At 38.0% G+C, this 24927-nt stretch overlaps 1 protein-coding gene across 5 annotated transcripts in view; it reads left to right on the forward strand.

Annotated features, from left to right (window-relative positions):
- The window catches only part of nxpe3 (neurexophilin and PC-esterase domain family, member 3), a 44342-nt gene extending 33252 nt beyond the window's left edge, over positions 1 to 11090 (forward strand). For all 5 annotated transcript variants that reach the window (XM_039744607.1, XM_039744611.1, XM_039744608.1 and 2 more), the window contains exons 3-6: positions 501 to 1267; positions 1477 to 1550; positions 5693 to 5908; positions 7751 to 11090. In XM_039744607.1, the coding sequence (XP_039600541.1) occupies positions 501 to 1267; positions 1477 to 1550; positions 5693 to 5908; positions 7751 to 8304 (1611 nt within the window). In that variant the 3' untranslated portion in view covers positions 8305 to 11090. The remainder of the gene's footprint in view (positions 1 to 500; positions 1268 to 1476; positions 1551 to 5692; positions 5909 to 7750) is intronic.
- Positions 11091 to 24927: the final 13837 nt, after the last annotated feature.

Below are 24927 nucleotides of genomic sequence, written 5' to 3' on the forward strand. Positions count from 1 at the left end.
TTTATACTTTAGTGGGGCATTAGATATGACAACTGGTATGTTATATAAGATCACCTTCCAGTTAATTTTAGTTGTTGTTGTTTTTCTAAGTAAAGATCATTCATAAGCAACAATTTACTTTTCATTTTGTTTAACACAAATCTCTGTCTGTTTTATTTAATTTTTGCCACCTGGTTAACAACTTATCCACCAGCTCTTTTTTGTTGTCTAAATTTGTTCTTAAGTGCAACTGACACTGCTTCATTGACTCATTTTTTGCATCTACCCAAATGGTAGATAAAAAAAAGCTCTTTATCCAGGAAGTGATAACTGCTTTAAATTGGCTCATTGATATTAGAAAACATCCTGTATCAATTTAAAAATGTCAGTATCTGTGAAGCTAGATAGCAGTGAATATGCTCCATGTTCGTATCCTGCATTTTCTTATTGTTTTTGATAATTGATAATTATTGTATATCTGTTTTATTATTTCTAATTCTTATTTTTCTTTTAATGAAAAGAAATTCAACTGCAGAACTATTTCTGCTCTTAACCAGCTACAGAGTGACATTAAAACAGCCCTTAGAAAGGATGTTTCTCACATGGGCAGCGCTAACCAGACACATTGTGGCTATCTGGCATCTGACCTTACTCCCGAGGAGATTTCTGAAGAAGTTTACCTACAAGAGTCTCTTGTTTGGCCTGGACCACCTCACAAAGGGATCCCTTTTCAGCAAAGCTCTGACCCCAAACATAGCTTCTTTGTTATCATTAACTCCAAGACAGTGTTCCAAATTGGTGACATGCTAGAAGTTTTGGTCCATATGCATGATTTCCTAGGTCATCCAAAGCAGCACGGTGGTGACTTCTTGCTAGCTCGTATTCATAGCCCAGAGCTGAAAGCTGGAGCTGCAGGAAAGGTGGTAGATCACCAAAATGGCTTCTACTCTGTGTATTTCTCTTTGCTGTGGCCTGGTGAAGTTCACATCTCTATTATTCTGGTCCATCCTAGTGAAGCTGTGCAAGTTTTGAAACGGCTACGTGAAGAAAGACCTGACCGTGTTTACTTTAAAAGCCTTTTTCGCTCTGGTTACTTGTCAGAGAGCACGGTATGCAACCTGTGCCTTCCTTTGCACCAGCCTCTTTGTAATTACAGTGACCCACACACTGGCGAGCCTTGGTTCTGCTATAAACCCAAGCTTCTCAGCTGCGATACCCGGATTGACCATGCCAAAGGTGGCTATCAGAAGCACATCCTTGTTGGGAAAGAGATCCTGTTTTTCCAAAGGTATATGCTTATCTTTATTTTGGTAATTTAGAAAAAAACAAGGAACAAAAAAAATTGCAGTATGAGAAAAATTAATAAATGTTTAATGGAAGCCAGTCCATCTGCAGAATTCATACTACTTGTTTAAATTTGAGTGTATTTTTAGTTTTAAAGCATAGAAGAATGAACAGCTGTGGTTCTGATAAATAAAATTTTTACTTTGGTTTCAGTGATGTGAATATCAAAATACCTATCTCACCCTCTGGTGCTGGCTATGTGGTAGTGAAATTTCCAGCAAAACAAGGTAATTCTATAATCTTGTCTGAGCCATATGTACTAAAATGTATTCAACATTTTGTTAACATTCCTTAAAGTTTATCCCATAGGATATCCTCCAGAATATGTATTAGCTGATCATTTTCTCAGTATGGAAAAGTCAAAACAAGTTTAAGGTCCCTACACACTGTAGTAGAACACCAACTTCATAGAGTCTGTTCCAGAAAGTGGGATTAGATCATTCTGGATGTCAGAACGAATTCCATCTTGATATAACATGATTTGCACCAGCAGATTAGCTGGTTCCAGAACACAGGATTTCAATCGGGTCACACAATCCAAGATAAGTTGATCCTGATCAACAGTGGCTGGCATCTCTGCAGCCCAAAGCATCCATCTGGAGCTCCAGGTAAGGGGAGCCAACTTACTTGACAGTACTTGGCATTATTTGAGTCAGATAACACTCCCACAGCCCTAATGTTAACCATAATCTAAAAGAGCTCTGGTGTATATTAGTGCCCATTGGAGTCAGCTCCTCCTACTTGAAGCTCTAGGGTGGAGGCTCTGGGCTGCAGAGATAATATACTTGGACTAACATGCATTCATGGCAAAGATAACCACCTTCACACCAGCAGAGCAAGAGGCACTGGTGGAAGTGCATGCAGATTATCAGCATATCCTCCAACGGAGGGGCAACACAGCAAATGAAGCCGCTAAGGAAAGGGAGACGTGGAGGATATCACTGAAACAATGAACATGTAGAAAGAGTTAATCAATAACATCTTTGTAAACTTTTTGTGGTGAATTGTTGCATTGTGTAAAATGTTCCCCTGTCAATATTACTCTACTTGAAATGATACATGCTCTCAAGTAAGCATTGCATTCCATTTCTGCAATTTTAAAATCATCAAAAAAGACCCATGACATTCAGTGTTCAGCATACATAGTGTTGTTCTAGTCATCACTGCAAGAGATGTTAACCTGCCCGCAGTTAACCTTGTATTGTCTGGTAATTACATGACAAAAGAAAGCAAAGATTGATTACTTTCATATACAAATTGGCAGCAGAATTGTCATTGTCTGTTCTTTGAATTGTAACTTACCCTGTTCAAACCTGGAATTTTGGACATTTGGCCTCAACATTTATACAGTACTTAAAAGCATACTTGTATGTCATTGTTAAAAACCATCAGCTAAGTGAACTGCAGTACAATACAGAAGTAGCACTGTTGTCTATGCCATTACAGAATCCCAAATCAAAACTGCATTAATAAGTGTATTGGGTGTGGGTATCCACTGAAGAGGAGAGTCTTCAGAAACATTTCTTTAAAAGGCGAAGGACTATGCAGAACGGATGAAGTTGTTCCACCAACCAGTCTATTATCAGTTATTATTTTGCAGTTGTTTAAATTCAGTTGCCCTGCCTGTGGCTATTCCTCATCAATTCCTCTTTGATGGTGGTTATTTATTTAATTCTCTAGAAGACAGCTCATGTGTGCAAGTGTGTAAGTTAAGTGCATGTTTGCAGTTGCTTTGTTGATGTGTGGTATCTCCAATGTTGTGAAGAAAAGTGCTCTTTACTAAAAAAAAAAGACAGAAATGTCCATTATTTTCATCTATGTCAGTTCAAAGCCACAATGTGTGACACTGAACATGTCATGTTTTATGAGGTTGCTGAGATGTATTGAAACCTTGGATGTAAAATGCTGACATTAATGCAGCCACTTCTCTGGACATGTCAGAATGTCTGATAAGGGTCTGATTATGTTTTTTGGGCAGAATATGGTGAAAGAGTTGTGCTAATGAACAAAACATATTCAGTATTTCGTCATTTTTTTCTGTTTCTTAAATAGTGAAACTGGGATCAACATTTATGACAGCACATTTATGGATTTCAATTCCATCATTAAATTTCTTCAGGGCACAGGATAGGACAGCTGGGTAAAACTTTTTTTGATGGTCCATGGATTACCTGTAGTCCTTAAAGGACTAGATACCTGAGGCAGCTTAACAGTTGCTTTTCTTTTAAATAAGCAGCATACAGTAGTCCAACTATTTTCAGTTAAAAACCATGTTATTTGCTTTTTGCCTCCAGCTTCCCCACTGTGGCTTGACAGTGTTTGCTGGACAAAAATTGCTTACTGGATGGATTAGAAAGGGGAGTCGCTGTGGAAAATAGCAAGTAGATAAAGAAGAATCTTGAGTCATCATTACAAATTTAATACCAAAGTGAACGTTCTTTATTTACACCAACTGGTGGAGCCCCATGTGCTTTGTTCAATGCTACATTGAAGACTGACTAAAGCTAACTTCAAGTTAACGTCTGTGGTGGGGATGGAGCCAGAGCATGTGACAGGAGTTGAAGTTTACCACCATGGAAGAGAAGGTTGCTTCAATGAGAGGCATAAAGGAAAAATTTGCTGCTGTTTTTGAATATTTGTTTAATATCTTTTCAAGGACCTCTGCTTTTTTAGAGACAGTTGGTTGACTGTTTGTAAGGGTACGGCCTACTGGCAAATGTCAAAGCTCAGGTAATCAATGAGAAAGATATCTTAGATTCTTAAAAATAAATGTGAGAAAGTAACTCTTCAGAGTGATGCCATAGGCAAACCAATTTTGGTCACCACAAGAACCGCCCACATGAAGGTTTAAGAGAAAACCTTTATTTATTTAGATCTTCAACTGGTTGCATAAATAGACATGAACAGATTTTAAAAGATATTTGAAATACCAGTGGGTAAATGATTATAAATGGACTCTTGATGCATACAGTAACACAGGCTAAGTTTTAGTTTTTCTTGATCTGTCCTGCTAGATAGTATGCTATACATTAAAGATTTTTGTTTTATCCACAAATTAGAAATCTTTTCAAAGTATCTTAAAGTCATGTTTAAGCGTTTTGTTGTTGTAGAGTTCCACAGCATTCATCAACAGATTTCACTTAAAAAAAATAGCCCTCAAAGTTTACATAAGACGCAGAAACAAAGTAATTATGGCCCCAGACTCAAGAAGCAGGCTTTGAAACCACAGGCCAAAAGGAGCAACACCTATAAACTTTTAAGAGAGAGGGAATCTGTAAAACCCCTGACTCAGAGAACATAACAGGATTTATTAATAACTAGAAAGTTTATTAAGAATAGATTTCCACAAAAACAACAAAATAATGAAAGATGCCAAAAAATGAAATCCAATAGCAAAACCTTCAGCAGAGAGTCCAAAGCCAGAAAATCAGAAACGAAAAACAAAATTTAAAGGAGCAAAGAGAACCAAAGATTGAAGATGATGAACATAATAATAATAATAATAAACTATTTATATAGCACCTTATCATAAATGTACATGCAACTGAAGGTGTTTTCCAAAGATTAATCAACAAAAATAAAGATGCATCTCATTTACTTGGATAATTATAATTAATGAATACTATGATAATTTCTAATAATGATTAAACTTATTCCTCAATGAAGTACAGAAGCTGATTATGAAGGCTGAAAAAGGTCCTTCAGTTGCAGAATTAGGTGGCCTAGCCCCCACAGGTTCAACATGCAGTTTACCAGAAACATAAGATTAACAACTAATAAATGCATAATCAACATAATGCAATACTACAAAATAATTAATAAACAAAACAATTTTCACTAACAAATAATATACAAACAAAAATTATACAATATTTAATAACAGAAAATAAAGAAATATAAAAAGGAGAATAGAATAGGTTATTAAAAAGAAACTAAAGCCATAGATGAAACCCTTACAATATCATGACAAAGTGTAAGAATAGATGTGATTGCAAAACTAAGAGATGAATTGGTGCACCATATATTTTGAACACATTACTGAAAAGCTTTTGTTCCAGAAAATGTGAGAGCATGCACATAAGAAATGTGCACCCACAAACTTATGTGAATAGATTTATCAGCAAAATTGAGATGCTTGATAGAGTGTGAAATTTTGATGGAATGCAGTCCTGACAAAAAAATAATTTGTGTTCAATAATGCTCCACCAAAAACAGAGACCCATTGCAAAGGAAATAAACATGTACATCTGTTTGAAATAAAAAAAGATCTGTTTTCTCTAAAAACACTGACTGAAAATGGTTGACGATTCCTGACATTTATGTTGTGATGCACAACTAAATTCTTTTTATCTGTTGTAATTTTCTGCAGATCTGCCAGAACCAGATAAGAGTATACATGCTGAGACAGCAAAGTATTCTCCTTCCGGCTTCTATTTCCAAGACATGTGGATGTCAACAACACAAATTTTAAAGCGTTTTAATGACACCTCGTCTATTACAAAGTGCCTAAAAGGAAAAGTAATCTACTTGCTTGGAGACTCTACTGTTCGCCAGTGGTTTGAATATTTAAACGCTTTTGTTCCAGGTACGTAACAACTATACAGTAAGGTGCTTAGTGCTGTGTGGACACGTTTTTTAAGATTACAGTCCAATCAGAGAGGTCTGCATAAAATTGCAGAAGAGAAAAAGATTATGTCCAAGACCAAAGTGGTAACATTTCCTAATAAAATTTAAAACTGCTTCATTCACATGAAAAAAATTACAGAGCACAGTCTTGTAGACACTAACACACTTACTCATATCAGGCTAGTTTTGAGTTACCTAGTAAATTAAAAGCTATGCAAAATATGACCAGCAATGTTATAATCTCTAATAGTATGACTACAACTTGTATTTTTTGAAGATGGCCTTCTTTAAGATGGATTATCTATAAATACACTAATAATGTACAAAATTAAAATCACCTACTTAATATTTTTAAGTCTCTCTTGTGCCTCAAGAAACAGCTGTGACCTGTTGAGGCATTGACCCCACAAGACATCTGAAGGTGTTCTGTGGTATTTGGAACCGTTAGCAGCAGATCCTTTAGGTCCTATAAGTTGTGAAGTGGAGCCTCCATGGATTGTACTTGTTTTTCCTGCAGATCCCACAGATGGGGGATCTAGGGGATCATGTCACCATCACGCCATTCCTGAAAAATTTTTGCAATGTGCTAGGATGCATTTTCCTGGTGAAAGAGGCCACTGCCATCAGAGTATACTATTGCCATTTAAGGGTGGTGTACATGGTATGCAATAATTTTTAGGTAGGTGGTACATGTCAGATTAACATCAACATGAATGCTAGGATCCAAGGTTTCCCAGCAGAATATTGCCAAGAGCCTCACACTAACTCTACCAGATTGTCTTCTTCCCATAGTTCATCCTGCTACTATCTCTTCCTCAGGTAACCGACTCTCACTCATACACAGCTGTCTATGTAATCTAAAATAAAACGCGATTCCTCAGACCAGGCCACCTTCTTTATGGTCCAGTTCTGATGCTCACTTGCCCATTGCAGGTGCTTTCAGTGGTGCACTGGGTCAGCGTGGGCATTCTGAGCAGGCTATGGCTATGCAGCCTCCTTTGAAGCAGGCTATGCTGCATTGTGTTTTCTGACACCTTATTCTCTTGGCCAGCATTACGTTTTTCAGCAATATGTGCTACGGTAGCTCTTCAGAGGAAATGGACCAAACAGGCTAGACTTCACTTCCCATGCAAATCAGTTACCCTTGGGCTTGCATGGCTATGTCACCGGTTCACCATTTGTCCTTCCTTGGACCAGTTTTGGTAAGTATTAATCACTGCATATTGGGATCACACCTCTGATCCATTCGTCTGGCCCTCATCAAAGCCACTCGGATCCTTATCCTTGCCCATTTTTTCTGCTTCCAACACATCACCATCAAGAACTGACTGTTCACATGCTGCCTAATATATCCCAATGATTAACAGGTGCCATTTTAATGAGATAACTAATATTATTCACTACACATGTTAGTGGTTTTAATGTTGTGGTTGATTGGTATGTGTTGGCTGTGGCAATTATATCTACTCTTTAAGTGTATCATGTTTTGCTTAAAGTGTCTGTATTTGTTGATCAAAGCATGAATGATGGTTGGACCTTTGTTGTCTAATTCACTCTTCTCTTGTTTTAGCCCAGCCCAGTCTCCAGCTTCACATGTTTGAGATGCTGGGATAAATATAAATATAATATTTTACTAATTAAATGTTATCTTTTTTTTTAACCTCATTTTTACAAAAAATAAAATGTGGGTTTATAATTTGCTTTTTATTTATTTACATAATCTTCATAATTTCCTTTAAAATATTACACATATTCCTGTTTCAGATTTGGGACTAATTTTCTATTTTCTTTGTATTTTCAGACCTCAAAGAGTTCAATCTTGGCAGTCCCAGGAATGTAGGACCCTTTCTTGCAGTGGATAGTGACCATAATATTATGCTGAAATATAGATGCCATGGACCACCTATTCGATTTTCCACTGTAGCAGCAAGTGAGCTGCGCTACATTGCAAATGAGCTGGAAGGCATCAAGGGGGGCAAAAACACTGTTGTTGCCATTACCATCTGGTCCCATTTTAGCACCTTCCCTGTGGAAGTTTACATCAGAAGACTGCGCAATATCCGGCGGGCAGTATTGAGACTTCTGGATCGCAGTCCGGATACATTAATTGTTATCAAAACGGCAAACTTGCAAGCACTCGATCCAGAGGTTAGCCTTTATAACAGCGACTGGTTCTCACTGCAGCTCGACATCCTTTTAAGACGTATGTTTCAGGGGCTTGATGTTGTTCTAGTGGATGCATGGGAAATGACATTGGCTCATTCTCTTCCCCATGCTCTTCATCCACCATTAATTATTGTGAAAAATCAGATTGATGTGTTTCTATCCCACATCTGTCCTGACAGCCCAAAGTAGGTCAGTTGTCTCCAACTATAACTTAAAAATGCAATTCAAAGGTTCAAATGTTGATAAAGTAAACAGATCAGGATGTAAGCCTTTTTTTCTGGCTCAGGACTTGTGGGTAAGAAAGTGATATGAAATGTGTTTGTTGCTCATTGCACACAGTTTACTACAGCATATTACTGCTTTACTCAGGCAATCGGTATTTAATGGACTCTCGGGTGGTCGCATCACAGGAAACGTTAGTGCTGCTTCTTCTTTAAGTTAATTGCTCAGGATGATCTGTGCAAAAGTAATTGTCAAGGCTCTGTTTTTTTCTCTGATTATTGTACTCCATAAAACAAAGGGCACTTTTAAAAAATTAGGAAGTCTGCAATTTCAAAAGCTATCTTTCTCATGGTGTGATTGCCCTAATACTCCAGTTATAGTCATTACAATCTTTTGTGTAAAGGCAGAAACATACTGAAAAAAGGGTGTTAAAGGAAATAGAGTAAGCCGTCTTCAGCATTACTTGTCAGAGGTTTAAAGTGAATATATTGTATTGTAGAATTACAAAAATTGATTTTACATGCAATATATTTAAATAATACTTGATTATCATAATAATGTACAGTATTAGATAAAGGCCAGCTTTATTTTTTCAAAATCAAGAAGTCTGTGATTTGTCCTTTATTTTAAAATACTGCAGTCTTGATTGCACAATGTTAAGTAATATAGAGTAAGAACACAACTCATTTATTATTACTGAATATTATTTCAGTGGAAATATTTTATGTATTTCCACACTGGGTCTAACCCTTAAAGGCATAAACAATGCTATTTTAAAAACTTTTTTTTTTTTAAATTGGTTCTTTCTGGAAGGCATCTGTAATGCTTTGTAACTCAATTCAAGGTGGGAGACATTGCCTCTCTCAATCCTCCATCACATTACATGCAGCGTTTATTGCATCAATGTAGTTATAGCACAATTTTTTATCTGTCAGCGAAAACTATTTTTTCCTTATTTCTGTAATTTTTCAAAGTTTTCTTCCTAACACATTCAGCTTTGCAGCAAGTCATGCTTTAAGTTTGTGATGTCACTAATTTTCCAGGCACTGTCACTTCTGCTTTTAAAGCAGTTGGGCTTAAAATCAATTTGATGTTGATTCTAAGTATATTTTTTAATTTGATAAAAAATGTTTATTTTTATATTGCAAGAAAGATTATTGAAGGATGACAGCATGTTAGTCAGTATATTTATTATCTATAAAACAGTGAAAACAAAGTAAAAGACTTTTGGAAATGATATTTAAAAATTTGGAACATGTATTTTTACTTTTCATTTGACTAATTAGTGCAATATTCAGGTTCCAAACCTAAAAATATGAAAAATTAGAAGGAAAATATTAAAGAAAAAATGGTAGAGACATATAGTTAAAGGGTATTTAGCAATTCACTGAAAATGTCGTCATTTTTAGTATGTGTATATGTTCAAGTAGTGTGGTGCTAATAATGTCAAAGAAAATGTAATACACATTGCTCATTTTCAGAGACGTTTTGTCAAGTTTTTGCATTTATTTTAAAAGTTAGTACATCAAAATGGAATAATAATAAACACAAAAATAACAAAAAGCTGTTAGTAATGCATGTATTACCATTACTGTAGAAATATTATTGCACATGGTCAGCAGTTTGAATATTTTGTTCTTCAGGTTTCTTAAGGATGTTTTACACACTATCAGAAGTTTGGGTTTCATGGAAAAAAAGTCTTTTGAATAATAAACTTTCTGGTATCTTCAGAATAGGGAACATGCTAGATCCTAGCCTTAACTTTCCAGATGTAAACTTGTTTAATCGATTACAAGTGATTACAAGTGACCAAATTGTGGCTCCTGTGCAGGTTTGTGTGACTGGGTAAAGAGCTTGGCAATCTGGGGAAGCTTATTGTAGCAGCGCTGCAAGTCACATATTAAGGGAGCCTGTAGGATGGTTTAGATGGCCGTGGGCACCTTTCTGTCACAGTAGGGTATACCAGACATGTCCTACTTGGAGGAAACCTAGGGGCAGACCCAGGACATGCTAGAGGGACCGTGTCTCAACTGACCTGGGAAAATCTACGAATTCACGAAGGCCTTGCTAGAGACCTGAAAAGTCCACATTGGATACCATCATGACCATCAGCAAATAAAGGAGATCTAAAACAATGAAGGTGAAAGCTACTTTTGCCATAGATACATTTTCTCTGTAATAAGCCCCAAATATGTAAGTAGATTCTGAGGTAGTTTTATAATGCACTGTGAATTCAGCACATACAATATATACACACACTGAGTAATTTAGATGCTCAGGAAACAAAAATTTAACAAAATTACAAAACAGTAATTCAAATATGTACAAACAGAACTGCTTTGATTCCTGTATTCAATGTTTATGTTCAAATGCAAGCAATGCAAATTATACATAATTTGATTATTGTCTCTTCTGGTTCTGTATTAACATGTTCAGTGTTTTTAAATTATTAACGCTAATATTTTTGTTGCCAAAAACAATTGCATGATAAACCAAATTTAAGTTTGTATATGTGTAAAAACTTAAAGTGGAAATTAAAGTAGCATTTACTTTTTATATTTTTGCTAATGTTCCAATCCTTGTCTAAACACTTAAATGTTTAGTTTGTTTTGTTATTGTCTTATTTTTGCTCTAAAGGAAGGTAACATGTGTTTTTATGTTGTAACTAAAAATTAGGTGTTTATATTATACTATCTGATAATGAGATTTAGAGAAAATTAAATAAAATGAGGGTTAAGCCCTTTGCACTCAAATTAATAATGTAATTGTATTTTGCACTGAAAAACTGATGCCAAAGTATGTTTATTAATTAAGTTTGTAGGTCTGAATGGTCCATGCTTTCTGATTGACCACTTATGAATGGAAACACATCAGACATAATTTTTTTAATTATGACCTGTTATACTGTCAGTTGTAGAATATGATGTGAAGCAGTTTCCTCCTAAAAGTTAATTTTGAAATTTTATATTATACTGAACTTTATGGTACTATAGAATGTCATTTGTAAACTGTAGCATCAAATAGGAGCTTAAAGCCTGTCTGCCAGAAAGTTGGATAGAGATCTGTACATAGCCCTTACATATCCACGATTTTAAACATGGCCTCAGAACAGGATTTCTGTATAGATATGTGCTTTGAATGAGCCTCTTTCACCCAGCAAGTCAGACTTAACAGTTTTTTTTATAGTTAAGATGATTTAGACGCCCTTAAGAAACAAGCTGCAAGACAGGGAATTTTAAAAAAATTCTGAGACAAACCTGTTCTTTTGTGCCTGTGAAAGGTGGAAGGATAGAAAGATCTATATGTGCGGTTTTGGATGGCTTTTCTATTTGAATATGACGGCTTGTTTCACATATTATTTATAAATTTAAGTGATAGCCTTTTTCTCATTTGCATGTGGATTTTAAGTTTCTGCTCTGCTACTGCTACCAGTCTGTATACAAACAGAATATTTGTTTCAATGTGCGTGCATACAATATATGGAAGTTGGGGTAATAATTTATAAAATCAAAAAAGAAAACTATTGCATAGTATCTGAGAATACATAAAAATGAATGTACTGGATGTAATGTAAATTTAAGGTGCTAAATATGGCACAGTTGATTGTAGATTGCTACTTTAAGAGTGAATTCAGTGTAAAACTTGGAGAAATGAAGAGTGTGAAGGAGATGCTCAACCAAGCATATACATGAAAGTGGACATTGGGTAAGAGTGGTCTGGCAGATCGGCTAAAAGCCGACCAACACAGTGTACTCCCCAGACTTCTATGGCCTCTGTTGGTTTAGGGGTACCCCTTATCACAATTGAAGTGCTGGAGAGGAAAAGTAACATTTTCTTTAGGGTTTGATTGTCCACAAAAGATTTTGTCCTATTAAATTATACAACAAGAGGAGTAAACTGTAGCTGCTGTCAGACTGGGTCATGAAAGAATACAGAGCCACAAAAGCACACAGGTAGTGGTGATGTGAGAAAATGTCAGGGTTCACCAAGTAGATATTCATGTCTGAACAACCTTCAAGTGCTCTGCCAACAGATCTTTGAGAAAGCAGTGGCATGATTGAAGCATGTTGTCATTGAAGTGATGGTGAACATATGTAAGTTAGTTCTGGGCTGTATTGCCAGGTCAAGCTGGAACAACACAAGGCAGAAATAGTGATGGAACATGGTTCAGAGGAAGATGCAGATTGTGGAAGAAGAGGACAGGCAAGTTAGATCTGTATCCATGAAAAAGGAGGTCAGCTGGATGATGGATCATGGAGGCTCAATGGATTAAGTTTCTCGTTTCTTCCATTCAATTTGTTCTACCTAAACTGATAATTATCTACATGCAGTGACTGACTGATTGCTTGGCCTACACAGGAGATTTACCAGCATTGGAGTATATCCTTTCATCCTGCCAAGCAAGCCTGTTGAACAGGAAGTTCAGGTGGTGTCATGACCATGTGCTGTGCCAGCTGGCTATGTCAGTGGTGAAAGCAAGGAGGAAAAAAATAAACATATATTCAGTGGCTCTACTTCATCCATTGCCTCAGGTATGATGAGAGGATGGCTAAAGAGTCAGGAGGTACAGCAGGTGACTGGGAGATGCAGGCAAATCTCAAGAGACAGCCCAGTTTCCTCAAGGAAGTTGGCATAACAGACCTTTCACCAGAGATCATCCTCTTGCCAAAAAGCATAAAGCAGGCCGTCCATAGCGAACTAACTTCATTGGGAGGAATGGATATGTGAGGCACATTAATTGAAAATCAGGAAATACCCCCGAGTGTCAGCAGAAGGGATGGATAGTATGGAGGTCTGATGCAGGTATAATTTGTCTGGAGAGGTTTGGGAGTACTTGGTGCTGATGTGTCTGCTCAGAGGAAGTTCCTAAGAAAGCAGTTAGAAATAGCCTTGTGCTAGGTTTGTCTCAGAAAAAAAAATGGTGGCAACGCCAAACTGGCAACAAAGTTGCAGAACAGACCTAAGTACTCAGTAGACCTGAGTGGCTTAAATTGTAGTTCCAGGACTCCTGTTCTGATGTTAAGCTCTTCTGAGGTGTTATGGTCTGAACAATGAAACATCAGTGAAGAATGCCAAACTCTGTGAAGCTGAAAGGTGTACTTCAGCAGACTCCACTAGTGAGGGAGTACTCTGTAAAAATGAAGAAGGAGCGGTTTTAGTGCCAGGCACCTGCTAGGTGAGTCAGTTGCAATAACCGTTTGGTATTATAGATATGTTAAACAATATATTATCTAGGCAGTGTGAAAAATATACAGGATGAAGATTTCATTATGCCATTGACTTTATATACCTATTCCTCAGACAATATTGAGGCAGATTGTACTAGGTCTACAGTATATAAGAATTAAAATATTTTTACCCTTCTATATATATATATATATATATATATATATATATATATATATATATATATATATATATAATTCTTTTCACATTTGAAACGGAAATTACGTATGACCACAGAACATATTATAATACAGGAACTAATCACTTCGTTTGTGGCCGCCATTATTATATTGTCTTTACGAATTGTTATTATTTGTGTGAGAGTTATTTTACTAATATTGAACAGAAGTAAACACAAACACACCGATCTATCACATAGAAGTGCGCCCCGCGTTGCCCTCTCCCAGACCTCCTCTCTGGACTTCAGCGCTGAGCTGTCTGCCGCTAGGCACGTTCTGACAGAGAAGTTTTATTTATTCGTCCACATGACTGTCGCGGAAACTGCCACATTATAACTTTTTTTTTAATTGCCTGTACTTGATAGTAGAAGAGGAAAACAGCTTTGCTTCTTTCTACTTTTTAACTGTGCCGAGTTGTAAACAATGTGAATGCGACACTGCCTTCAGTGGCGAGGGGTCGTGAGAACAAAGTGGACGCTCGGAGGCGCGGAATGTCAGGCTGCTCCACCAGGTTGAGAGCTTCACAGTTTCGGGCGGCGTCCTCTCTTCTCGCAGTGTTTTTGACACTTTGAGTGGCCCGTCGGCTCCTGGGAGAGTGGAAATCTTTGCGAATGAGTGTGATCGGCGCCATTGAATCAAAACTGTCTTTGTAAATTGCGCTGCACGACTACTTACTGTCCCCTAAGGCGAGTTCAGGTCACTAAAACCTCGAAACATTCAAGGTTGCTTTTGTGATGAATTCTTTTAAGAAGATGGAGGGTTTACATCTAAGAAGATGTACCGACCTCTTCATGTTAAGTTTTGGACATTGGAATTGATTGGACTTTCTGCCCGTTAAGCACGGAACGGCAGCGTCCACATTTCTCTGAATAATTTTTCTCTTAAATCACAGGCACGTAGTGCAAGGTTGTCAGGCAGAAATTTGCAGGATTGCATAGAAAATGTAATTTCTATACCACAGCGGTCATGTAGTGCGCTACCGAGAGATGATCCAAATACATTTAAGCTGCTGTTAGTGCTACTTACCTGTTGTGTTATAGCGCCTTTAAAATGTACATTACCCAAAAGCACTCCAGTACTGCTCAATGTATCTTTACTTCTTACATTTTAATGTTTTACTGTTTAATAATTTATATACTGCATTTTTTTTTCCCTTGCACTCAGTAAGCGAAGCCATTGGGTAATCGGCTAGTCTTGTATAAAATTAATTATTGGTGTTACTTTGGCTTTGGTGGCAGGATTGGCACTCCAGCCACCATAAAAACCTCACACTGTTCCAGTGTGGTGCTGAGGTGTCACCTGCTGCACTCGGGTACCCCTGTCATGTGGTGGAGATAGACAATGCGCTATCAGTGCATGCTCCCAACCTCCTCCTCCTTGAGTTTAGTAAAGCCTTGAAATATTTTTCAGATATATCAAATGCTAATTATAAAATGGAAATTATAATTTAGAGTGAAGAAATAAAAAAAATATATTGATGTGTAGATTTTTTGTAAACTTCTCAACTAAACATAGAGGAGATTTCCACTTGTATGTTTTCATGATTTTTTTCACTTCTTTCCTACCTATAATGTAGGTCTAGGATTCCATAGATTCAGGTTTTAGCATGCAGAATCGGGATGATAAATATATTTGGGTTAAACAATGTTCTTAATACTTGTAATGTTAATAATAATAATAATAAATTTGTATGTCTATAGCACACAGTATAAACAATGTAATCTCTAGGTGCTTTGTATTAAAACACAAAAGAAAAAAATGAGCTAAAATAAAAATTTTACATTAAAATTCAAAAGATAGAATAAACAACCTATATAAATCACTGAAAGAACTAAGTTTTCAGCCTCAATTTAGAAAACAGTCAGTGATGGGAATGGCCGTACAGACTTTTTGTTCCATAGGTGCAGGCAGTGGGAGCAGAAGGCTTGATCTCCCATTGTGGACAACTCTGTCTGCAGGGCAACCAGAGAATTAGATGATGCTGACTGGAGAGGCAAAAGTGCATGGAGTACGTAGGACCCAAAAATACGTAGGTGCACTGGCAGCAAGGCATTTGTTACTTGAGGAGCAGATTCTTATATTGGATCCGCTCCATAGCAGACAGCCAATGTTAAGTAAAACAATAGAAGAGTTATATGGGAGTACTTTTTTGAGTATTAATAAGTACACGTGCAACAGTATTTTGGATGTACTGTAACTTCTTGATGGTCATTTGGGGGAGACCAACAAACAAAGTTGCAGTAACTTGAACAGGATGATTTAAAAGCATGGGCCAAATTGTCAGCATCCTGCATTGACAGGGATAATCTAAATTTGGATACATCCCTGTGGCTATAGAAAGATATCTTAGGCGCAGAGACAATATGGCTATGGAAAGTATGAGTATCATGAAACATAACACTTGGATTTGTTATTACAAATTAGTTTAATCTTGTGGCCTTTTACAGTAACAGTGCAATCAGAACATGAAGTACCCAGAATAATGGCTTCTCTTTTGTCACTGTTTAGCTGCAAATAGTTTTTCCTCATCCAGCACTGTATATCACTTGAGAATTTGGTGTCCTGTGATAATCCTAGATACCCTAAATAGATTTACGTGTCATCAGCAAAGCAATTAAAAGACACATTGTGTGGCGTAAAATTTAACTCCGGGGTAGCATGTAAATCAAGGAAAGAACTTGACCGAGCATTGATCCCTGTGGAACCCCAGAGGAGACAAAATAGACAACATGTTCCTTCCTTCCAGCAAGATAGGACATGAACCATTCCAACACAGTATCAGAGATTCCAGCATCACTGAGGTGACATAGTAAGATGCTGTTGTCAAAGGCAGCAGACAGATCAAACAAGCTAAGCAGACTACAAAAGTTCAAGTCTGCAGCCATAAGAAGGCTTTGAAAGACACTGAATCTGGACACAGAGTCTGTAGTTACAAAGCGACAGTCTTCTCTAGCACCATACACACAAAAGGAAGGTTGGAAATGGGGTGATAATTGGACAGTACAGCAGAATGTAGGTTAGGATTGTTTTAGCATTGATTTTACGGCAGCATGCTTAAAAGCACCAGATACTCTGCCCGATTATCTCATTTATCTGTCCATTGAAAGAGACCATTGCTGCTGTGGTGCAGAGTAAAAGAACTCATTAATAACATATCTTTAAGAAATAAACGAATGTCAAGTTAAATACAGTACATTAATTTTAAACAGTTTGGATTAGTACAAACTACTTTTAATCTCTGTAAGCTCTATGTATAAAAAAAAATCAAATATACACTTTTATAATATTAATTGTTATTTCCTATTGCTTCCGTTATTCTGTCACAGTAATAAGGCAGGTTGCTTTTTAAGTCTGTTATGTTTTTTTTCTTAGCCGATAGGGGGTGCAACAGTACTTGCAGTTTTTATTTGTTGTCTATATGTTATGCAATATACTGTAAAACTGCATGACAAAACCATGACAAGCACTCAGTGAATTTCCCACAAAAGACCCATTCAGAACTGAAAGATGAAAAGGAATAAGTTATTACCAAATAACAAACTATTCTAAAAACTTAACTCAGTGTGGAGTGATATCACAAAGTCAGAGCATGTGGCTTGATTATCCTTTTATCCATAATATAAAATTTGTACTTTTTAATTCCTTTTGAATCCTGCTGAATGTTTTAACATAGGATTTTGTATTAGTAGACATCATCACAAAACAATAATGTTTGTATTGCATTTTTCCTTTTGCTCCAGTCATGAGTAAAAAAAAAAGCTATAAATACCATCTTTCTTTAACCATTTTTATTTTTTGTAATCATTATAAGCCATATGTATATTTGATTTTTATGTATGGATATGTTCCAGTAATGAAAGGATTATTAAGTGGCAATTTTTGTTTCATTTAAAAAAATATTAGTTCAAAAGGTGTTCTTTATTATATTAACAGTTTATCAAACTTTAAAAGAGATTTTTTTTTTCCTTTGCATTCAGGTTGCCCCATTATCATAGCTTGTAAAATGTATCTACAGAATATTTAAGCATTCCTCTGTTTTATAATTCATAATTAAACATGTGTTAAAATCAGAAAAACGAAAATTAGCTATGTATAAAATACATATATAAAAGACTAAGAAACTCAGCAGCTTACCTGACCAGCTGAGGGCATACTTACACCTTGAATGGGAAAATGTCTTCAGCAGTGAACTATTGCAAATATAACTCCAGTCTGTGCTGACCGCGGATACTCTATACAGTTATTGTGAGCTTCCTCAGCCCATGCTGGTTATAAAGACCTTTATGATTGTACATTCTATTAACCACTGTGATGTGTGCAAGGCTTGTACTGAAGAATAAATTATGTAAATTATGGAACAGTTATCAAGGGTTTAATTTGAAGTCTCACAGTCTCCTCTTCTCTGCATTACAGTTGCTGGCCTGGAAACATAGAGTAGTATCTGCACAAACTGCACATAAATATCTCCAAGTAGTCCTGTAACAGCCTTACATCGCTGTACTAGTATTTATGTAGGGACAAGAAGGAGGATCTGTCCCCTCTCTGATTTTCTTTCTTTGGCGCACACTTTTTTTTATAGTGAATTTGATCAGACATTTTTATGAGTTTAGTCCACGAATGACACTGGAGTTTGATGCTTATTTTATTTGTTTGGAGTATAAAGTAATGAAATATACAAACTACAGGAATAAAGCATGAATTCCAGCTCTAGGAAACTCTGCTTGATTAAAGGGATTGTGAAGGTCATCTGTTGGAATACTTAATAAAGGCTAGCCTGCCCAGTCTAATTCACTATCTTTGACTTTTAGCATCAATTGTGGAACACAATTTCTAGAGACACCTCAATCCAACAAAATTTTTGAAATTCATGGGTAAAAAAATAAACTTGTGGAAGAAGTCAATTCAGACAGACTACAGCTCTATTTGTAACGTTTTTGGGCTCCTCTTTACCTAAGTCACAAGGAGAGACGTTACTCTTTACCAGAGTGGCTACTCTGCCAAAGGACCCGAGAACAATTTTGGATCTACAGGCTTCTCACTTCAGCCATCCTCAGTAATAATAGTTCCAAAAATTGTATTGTCATGGACAAGATGGTAGAGCCCATCCAAAAAAATGTGATTACATGGGTATATGAATGAAAAAGCAAGTCCACCCTAAAATAACCATTTTCAGTTATTTAGTGATACTACGGTAACTCAAAATATGTCCAGTACATTTTCAGTGCCTCAAATACATACATTTATAGTGACCACTGTGAAAAGGTGCTATATAGGCGCCTGACCCGACACAGACTGGACACGGAGGCACACGTAAAATAAATAAACTATACTGCTCGAAAGAATTAAAGGAACACTTTTTAATCAGAGTATAGCATAAAGTCAATGAAACTTATGGGATATTAATCTGGTCAGTTAAGTAGCAGAGGGGGTTGTTAATCAGTTTCAGCTGCTGTGGTGTTAATGAAATTAACAACAGATGCACTAGAGGGGCAACAATGAGATGACCCCCAAAACAGGAATGGTTTAACAGGTGGAGGCCACTGACATTTTTCCCTCCTCATCTTTTCTGACTGTTTCTTCACTAGTTTTGCATTTGGCTACAGTCAGTGTCACTACTGGTAGCATGAGGCGATACCTGGACCCTACAGAGGTTGCACAGGTAGTCCAACTTCTCCAGGATGGCACATCAATACGTGTCATTGCCAGAAGGTTTGCTGTGTCTCCCTGCACAGTCTCAAGGGCATGGAGGAGAGTCTAGGAGACAAGCAGTTACTCTAGGAGAGCTGGAGAGGGCCATAGAAGGTCCATAACCCATCAGCAGGACCAGTATCTGCTCCTTTGGGCAAGGAGGAACAGGATGAGCACTACCAGAGGCCTACAAAATGGCCTCCAGCAGGCCACTGGTGTGAATGTCTCTGACTAAACAACCAGAAAGATTTCATGAGGGTGACCCAAGGGCCCCATGTCCTCTAATGGGCCCTGAGCTCACTGCCCAGCAGCATGCAGCTTGATTGGCATTCGCCATAGAATACCAGAATTGGCAGATGCACCACTGGTGCCCTGTGCTTTTTACAGATGAGAGCAGGTTCACCCTGAGCACGTGACAGAAGTGAAAGGGTCTGGAGAACATTATGGTGCCTGTAACATCATTCAGCATGAGCAGTTTGGTGGTGGGTTAATGATTGTCTGGGGAGGCATATCCATGGAGGGTCACACAGACCGCTACAGGCTTGACAAAGGCACCTTGGCTGCCATTAGGTATTAGGATGAAATCCTTGGACCCATTGTCAGACCCTATGCTGGTACAGTGGCTCCTGGTGCACGACAATTCCTGGCCTCATGTGGTGAGAGTATGCAGGCAGTTCCTGGAGGATGAAGGAATTGATACCATTGACTGGCCACCACACTTTCCTGACCTAAATCCAATAGAACACCTCTGGGACATTATGTTTTGGTCCATCCAATGCCACCAGGTTGCACCTCAGACTGTCCAGGAGCTCAGTGATGCCCTGGTCCAGATCTGGGAGGAGATCCCCCACAACACCATCTGTCATCTCATTAGAAGCATGCACCGATGTTGTCAGGCATGTATACAAGAACACAGGGGCCATACAAAGTGCTGCGTACAATTTTGAGTTGCTGCAATTAAATTTTGGCAAAATGGACTAGCCTGCCACATCATTTTTTCACTCTGATTTTTGGGGCGTCTTTGAATTCAGGGCTCTGTAGGTTGATCATTTTCATTTCCATCAAACGATGTGGCATCCTTTCGTTCCTAACACATTACCCAGTCTATATCAGTATAGATATCCAGGAGGATTTCTTTTTCCCATTGAGATCTGATGTGTTTTCAAAGTGTTCCTTTAATTTTTTTGAGCAGTTTATTTATTTTTCTTCACCTGAGGGGCACGTCTTCCCCGTAATCCCCACAGGCACAACACAACAGCCCCAAGCACAAATATACCAAATAAAACAGGCAACAAAGCACTCTTTTTTTTCCTCCACCACTCCTCCCAGGCAACCTCCTCCTCCCGATTCTGGCTCCTCGTGTGGTGGCTGCTGGCCCCTTTTATAGTTCACCTGGAAGTGCTCCAGATGCTTGATTGCAGAGTTCTGGCTGCACTTCCGGGTGTGGTGAAAACACTACCCATACAGGCTCAGGAGTTCCAGCTGCAGCCCCCCCTTGCGGCCCCCCAGCTCCAATTCCCATGGAGCCCTGCGGGAAACCGAGGCACAGCTCCAACCCAGGGGGGCAGCCATCTAGTATCCAGGGGGAGGTATTGCACCATCCATGGCTGCTCCCCCTGAGCATATAACGTTGGGGCATCCTGGCCGGTCATGGGCCCCAGTCGTCCGCCACACCGCATTAGATCAGGGTCAAGGTTTTTAACATTTCAAATTTTGTGTCTCTTGCATTTCTGGTGTTCAAAGGATAGGCTTTCTGTGTTTATGATTTAGAAAAACTCAGTCTTATTTAGAGAAACCATGAGAAGGCTTTCTCCATATTTCGGTATCGTTGAGATGCGACTAGCACAGGGGTTTCCAACTCCAGTCTTGGAGAGCTACTGTGGCTGCGGGTTTTCATTCTAACCCTTTTCTTAATTAATGACCAGATTTTGCTGCTAATTAACTCTTTGCCTTAATTTTAATTGATGCACAACTTAAGGCTCAGGCCCATTAATTATTTCTTTTTTTCTTAATTAGCAACCAAACAATATTAAATACAAAATGTACCAACACATAAACAACAATCTTTGTCCATCACACAATAACTGAAAATAAAGAAAGGTGAAGGCCTCAGTAATGTTGATCTGCTCAGGTCCACAAAACATTTTGACAGCGCTCTTAAAATAGAAAATCAACAGTTTTGGAAATGTCTGCCATGGCAGAATGAGTGCCATGGAATTAAATAACAGGTTTAATTAGCAGCGAGAATTGGCTTCAAATTAAGTAACTGAATGAAATGTGAAGTTGGTTTGATTTTGAGGCCCCAACTTAGTTGGTCATCTGTTGGCTCACTTCACATCAGATTTATGTTTAGGTGCCGTTTAAGGAAAAAAAGAATCAATTCAGCCATCATAGTCTCAAGAAAAGTCAGTTAAAATAAAGGGAAATAGTTTATTAGCAGCACAAACTGGTCACTAATTGAGAAAAGAGTTAGAATGAAAACTTGCAGAAGAGATAGTAAAATTCTCTTTACAATCATACGTTTCTGACAATCCCAAGGTGAAAGAGCCTAAAAGCAAAGGATGTGTGCATGTTCAGTTAATTACCACCTCTAGACTGACCCGGTGTGAGTACGTGTCAGCATTTGTACGAGTTTATCCTGCCATAGACTGGTAATATGAGAACTGCAAGAACAAACAAAAAAAACACCTAAACACTGGAATCCCAGAATGACTTCATTAACATAATTGCTAAATCTTAATTGAGAGGGGCAAAACACTTCATCATCACCTTTGTCATTTTTATTTGGCTTTCCTTATGAATGTGAATTTGGTTCTTATTTTTGTTTTTGTTATTTTCCCTCGCTCTTATTTATTTATTGGTGTGGAAAAAACTGTATTGGACACCCCTGCTGGGTGTCCTATTCTTCCTTTACGTTGAGGAAAATAAGCAAAGGCAGGAGGAAGCGTCAATCAATGTTCTTTATTTTCTAAATCCTACAGGGGTAACACTCATTAAACACATATCATCCAAGAAATGAAAGGAAGTGTGTTACAAGGAGGAGTTTGTGCTGCGTCTTTTTATACATTCCATAATCAGACCTCAATCACAATTAACATCATAAGCTCTAATACCGTTGGTTACACCTAGTTGCTAACAGGTCATGGCAGAACAGAGATACCTCAGAAGGTCACTATCTACCTGGTCCGCTTGGCCGGATGGCTGCTCGTCAGTTTCATCAACCAGAGAAAAGGTTTGTGATCTGAAGGTATTAAAGTACACTGGCCTCTTAAACTTCTGTACACCCATACACTTTTGAGCTTATTCTACACAGACCAGTCGACCACAAGTTCCCTGTTCCACTCTTATCGTGAGTTGTCAGCCACAGACAAGCCTACGTATCAAGGCAAACAAGCCTTAAATGACAAGCACTTTTAACTTTATCTTCTTCTAATTGTTCAAGCCTTGCTGTTACTGCAATAATAAAACACGCTTAAGTCCTTTCCTTACTTATTCCACACTTCTGAGTAGAGACTTAGCATAAACCCAGTAAATTTACTGGTTTTCCTTGTCTTGTTAGCACACCTACATACATGTCAGGGGCACACCAAACCAGGGTTCAAATTCAACTTCTACATTGGACGTTTTAATCATACACTGAAGAGCACCTGTTTTTGTCTAATTACTTATTGACCGATGTATTCATTATTGACTTTAAAAGGCACTGCACTAGTTGCATTTTGGATTTTAATCCTTGATTGTTGATAATAAAAGTACCATTTTCACTTTTGCACCTACTTCTTGCTTGTTCTGCATCCTCATTACCTAGCTAATGCAGTCATGACTATCAACGGTCCCGGGTTCAAGAGAGACATGGCAGCTGCAGCCAACACAGACCCTCACAGCATCAGGTTGTGTAACTTTGCTCTTCTACCCCCTTCTGCTGAAATTTTGGTTATTTGTGTTCTTTTTGTATTTGGCATTTCTTTTTGACTTAAGGTTTTGGAGTTTTTACTACATTTATAAATTTAATTAAAAAATTAAAATTCAGCATGAACTTGATCTTTTTTAGATGGTTTTGATGCTACCATGTATGGTAATAAATTATAATACAGCAACTTGCTTCACTCCTTTTTGGGAAATACCCAGATGCTCCACGGGACATTTGAAGGATATAATTCCTTTTGAGTGTCCAGGGGTTTCCCTTGAGTTTCCCACAGTGGGCTGTTTTCCTTGAGAGAGAGAGAGATGCCTGGGGACATCCTAACTACATTCCTAATCTTCCTTTCTATTATAATAAAAAAAATCTTGGGTTGAAGATTTTTGACGTCCGTGAGAGACACTTTAACGTCCCACGAGACAAGGCAGTGATGCAAAAGGACCACTGCTGTACAGTCTTTTAAATGGCCGACGCACAGCGCAACAAGCAGAACACGTAGTTTGGCAGAAGCAAGCCAGCAGCTGATCTGTCTAAATCTCCTTAGGTTTTGTGATGAAACCGGGCCATCAGCCAGCCCCAAACTCCAAACATGATCACACAAAGGAAGTCCCACGTTAAAATAAATAATGCTTTATTAGCCAAAAAATCTCCAAAGGTTACCAAGCACAAAGTTACCTCTCTCTTCTACAATACCTCTCCTCTCGCAACTGCACTACCCTCCTCCAGTTGAGTGTTACTCTCCAAACTCCCAGCTCCAACTCACCTGGATAAGGGAGTGTGGTACCTTTTACTGAGGATCCAGAAGTACTTCCGGTGCCAGGGACACTGCCCTGTGGAAATACATCTGGGTCATGCAGAATCTGGGAGCACCTCTTCCTGCGGAACCCACCAACCCCAGCAGGGCTGTGCTGCCTGGACTACAACTCCTGGCATGCCCTACTGGATCTGTACTGAGGACCAATATCCAAGGCCGCTGCTATCTAGTGTCCTGAGAGAATTAAGAGTCCCTGGTGACATCTTCCTTTGGTGGGCTGTCCATCCATCCCTTCTGGCCTTCACTTTCAGATCTGGAAACTTTCTCTGTCCTGCACAGGATGCTTTTCTGCCTGCTAGGAGCCTCCTGTCCGGGTAAGGAACCATTCCTTCTTCTGCCCATCCAAACCATGTGGCATTTACAAAATATATATTACTTAATAAATTAATACAACAAGAAATTAATGAACAAAAATATAGAAAATGCAAGATTTGGGTCACAAAGCTAATTAAACAGTAAAGCCTGAAATAATACTACTCCTAGATTTAACTACAATAAGGCAGTTAAGATGATGAAAGAGGAATAAAAACACAAGGGGAAGAAAAGAAATCCCTAAATGATTAAAAAAATCCTGAATAGTATGTCAAAATAGAGCAAGAGAAGGAAGAACCCTGGAAACTAAAGAAGCAATAAACTGAAAGTTTCACACAAAGAACCATAGGAAAACAAGTGGAGAAGGGTGATAAAAGTCTATTCAGATCACTAAACCAAACAGAAGAAATGCAGACTACTTGAGCTCCCAGAGAGCAAAGTACGAGCAAAGG

Source organism: Polypterus senegalus, chromosome 2, assembly GCF_016835505.1.
Source record: "Polypterus senegalus isolate Bchr_013 chromosome 2, ASM1683550v1, whole genome shotgun sequence".
Lineage (NCBI taxonomy): Eukaryota > Metazoa > Chordata > Cladistia > Polypteriformes > Polypteridae > Polypterus > Polypterus senegalus.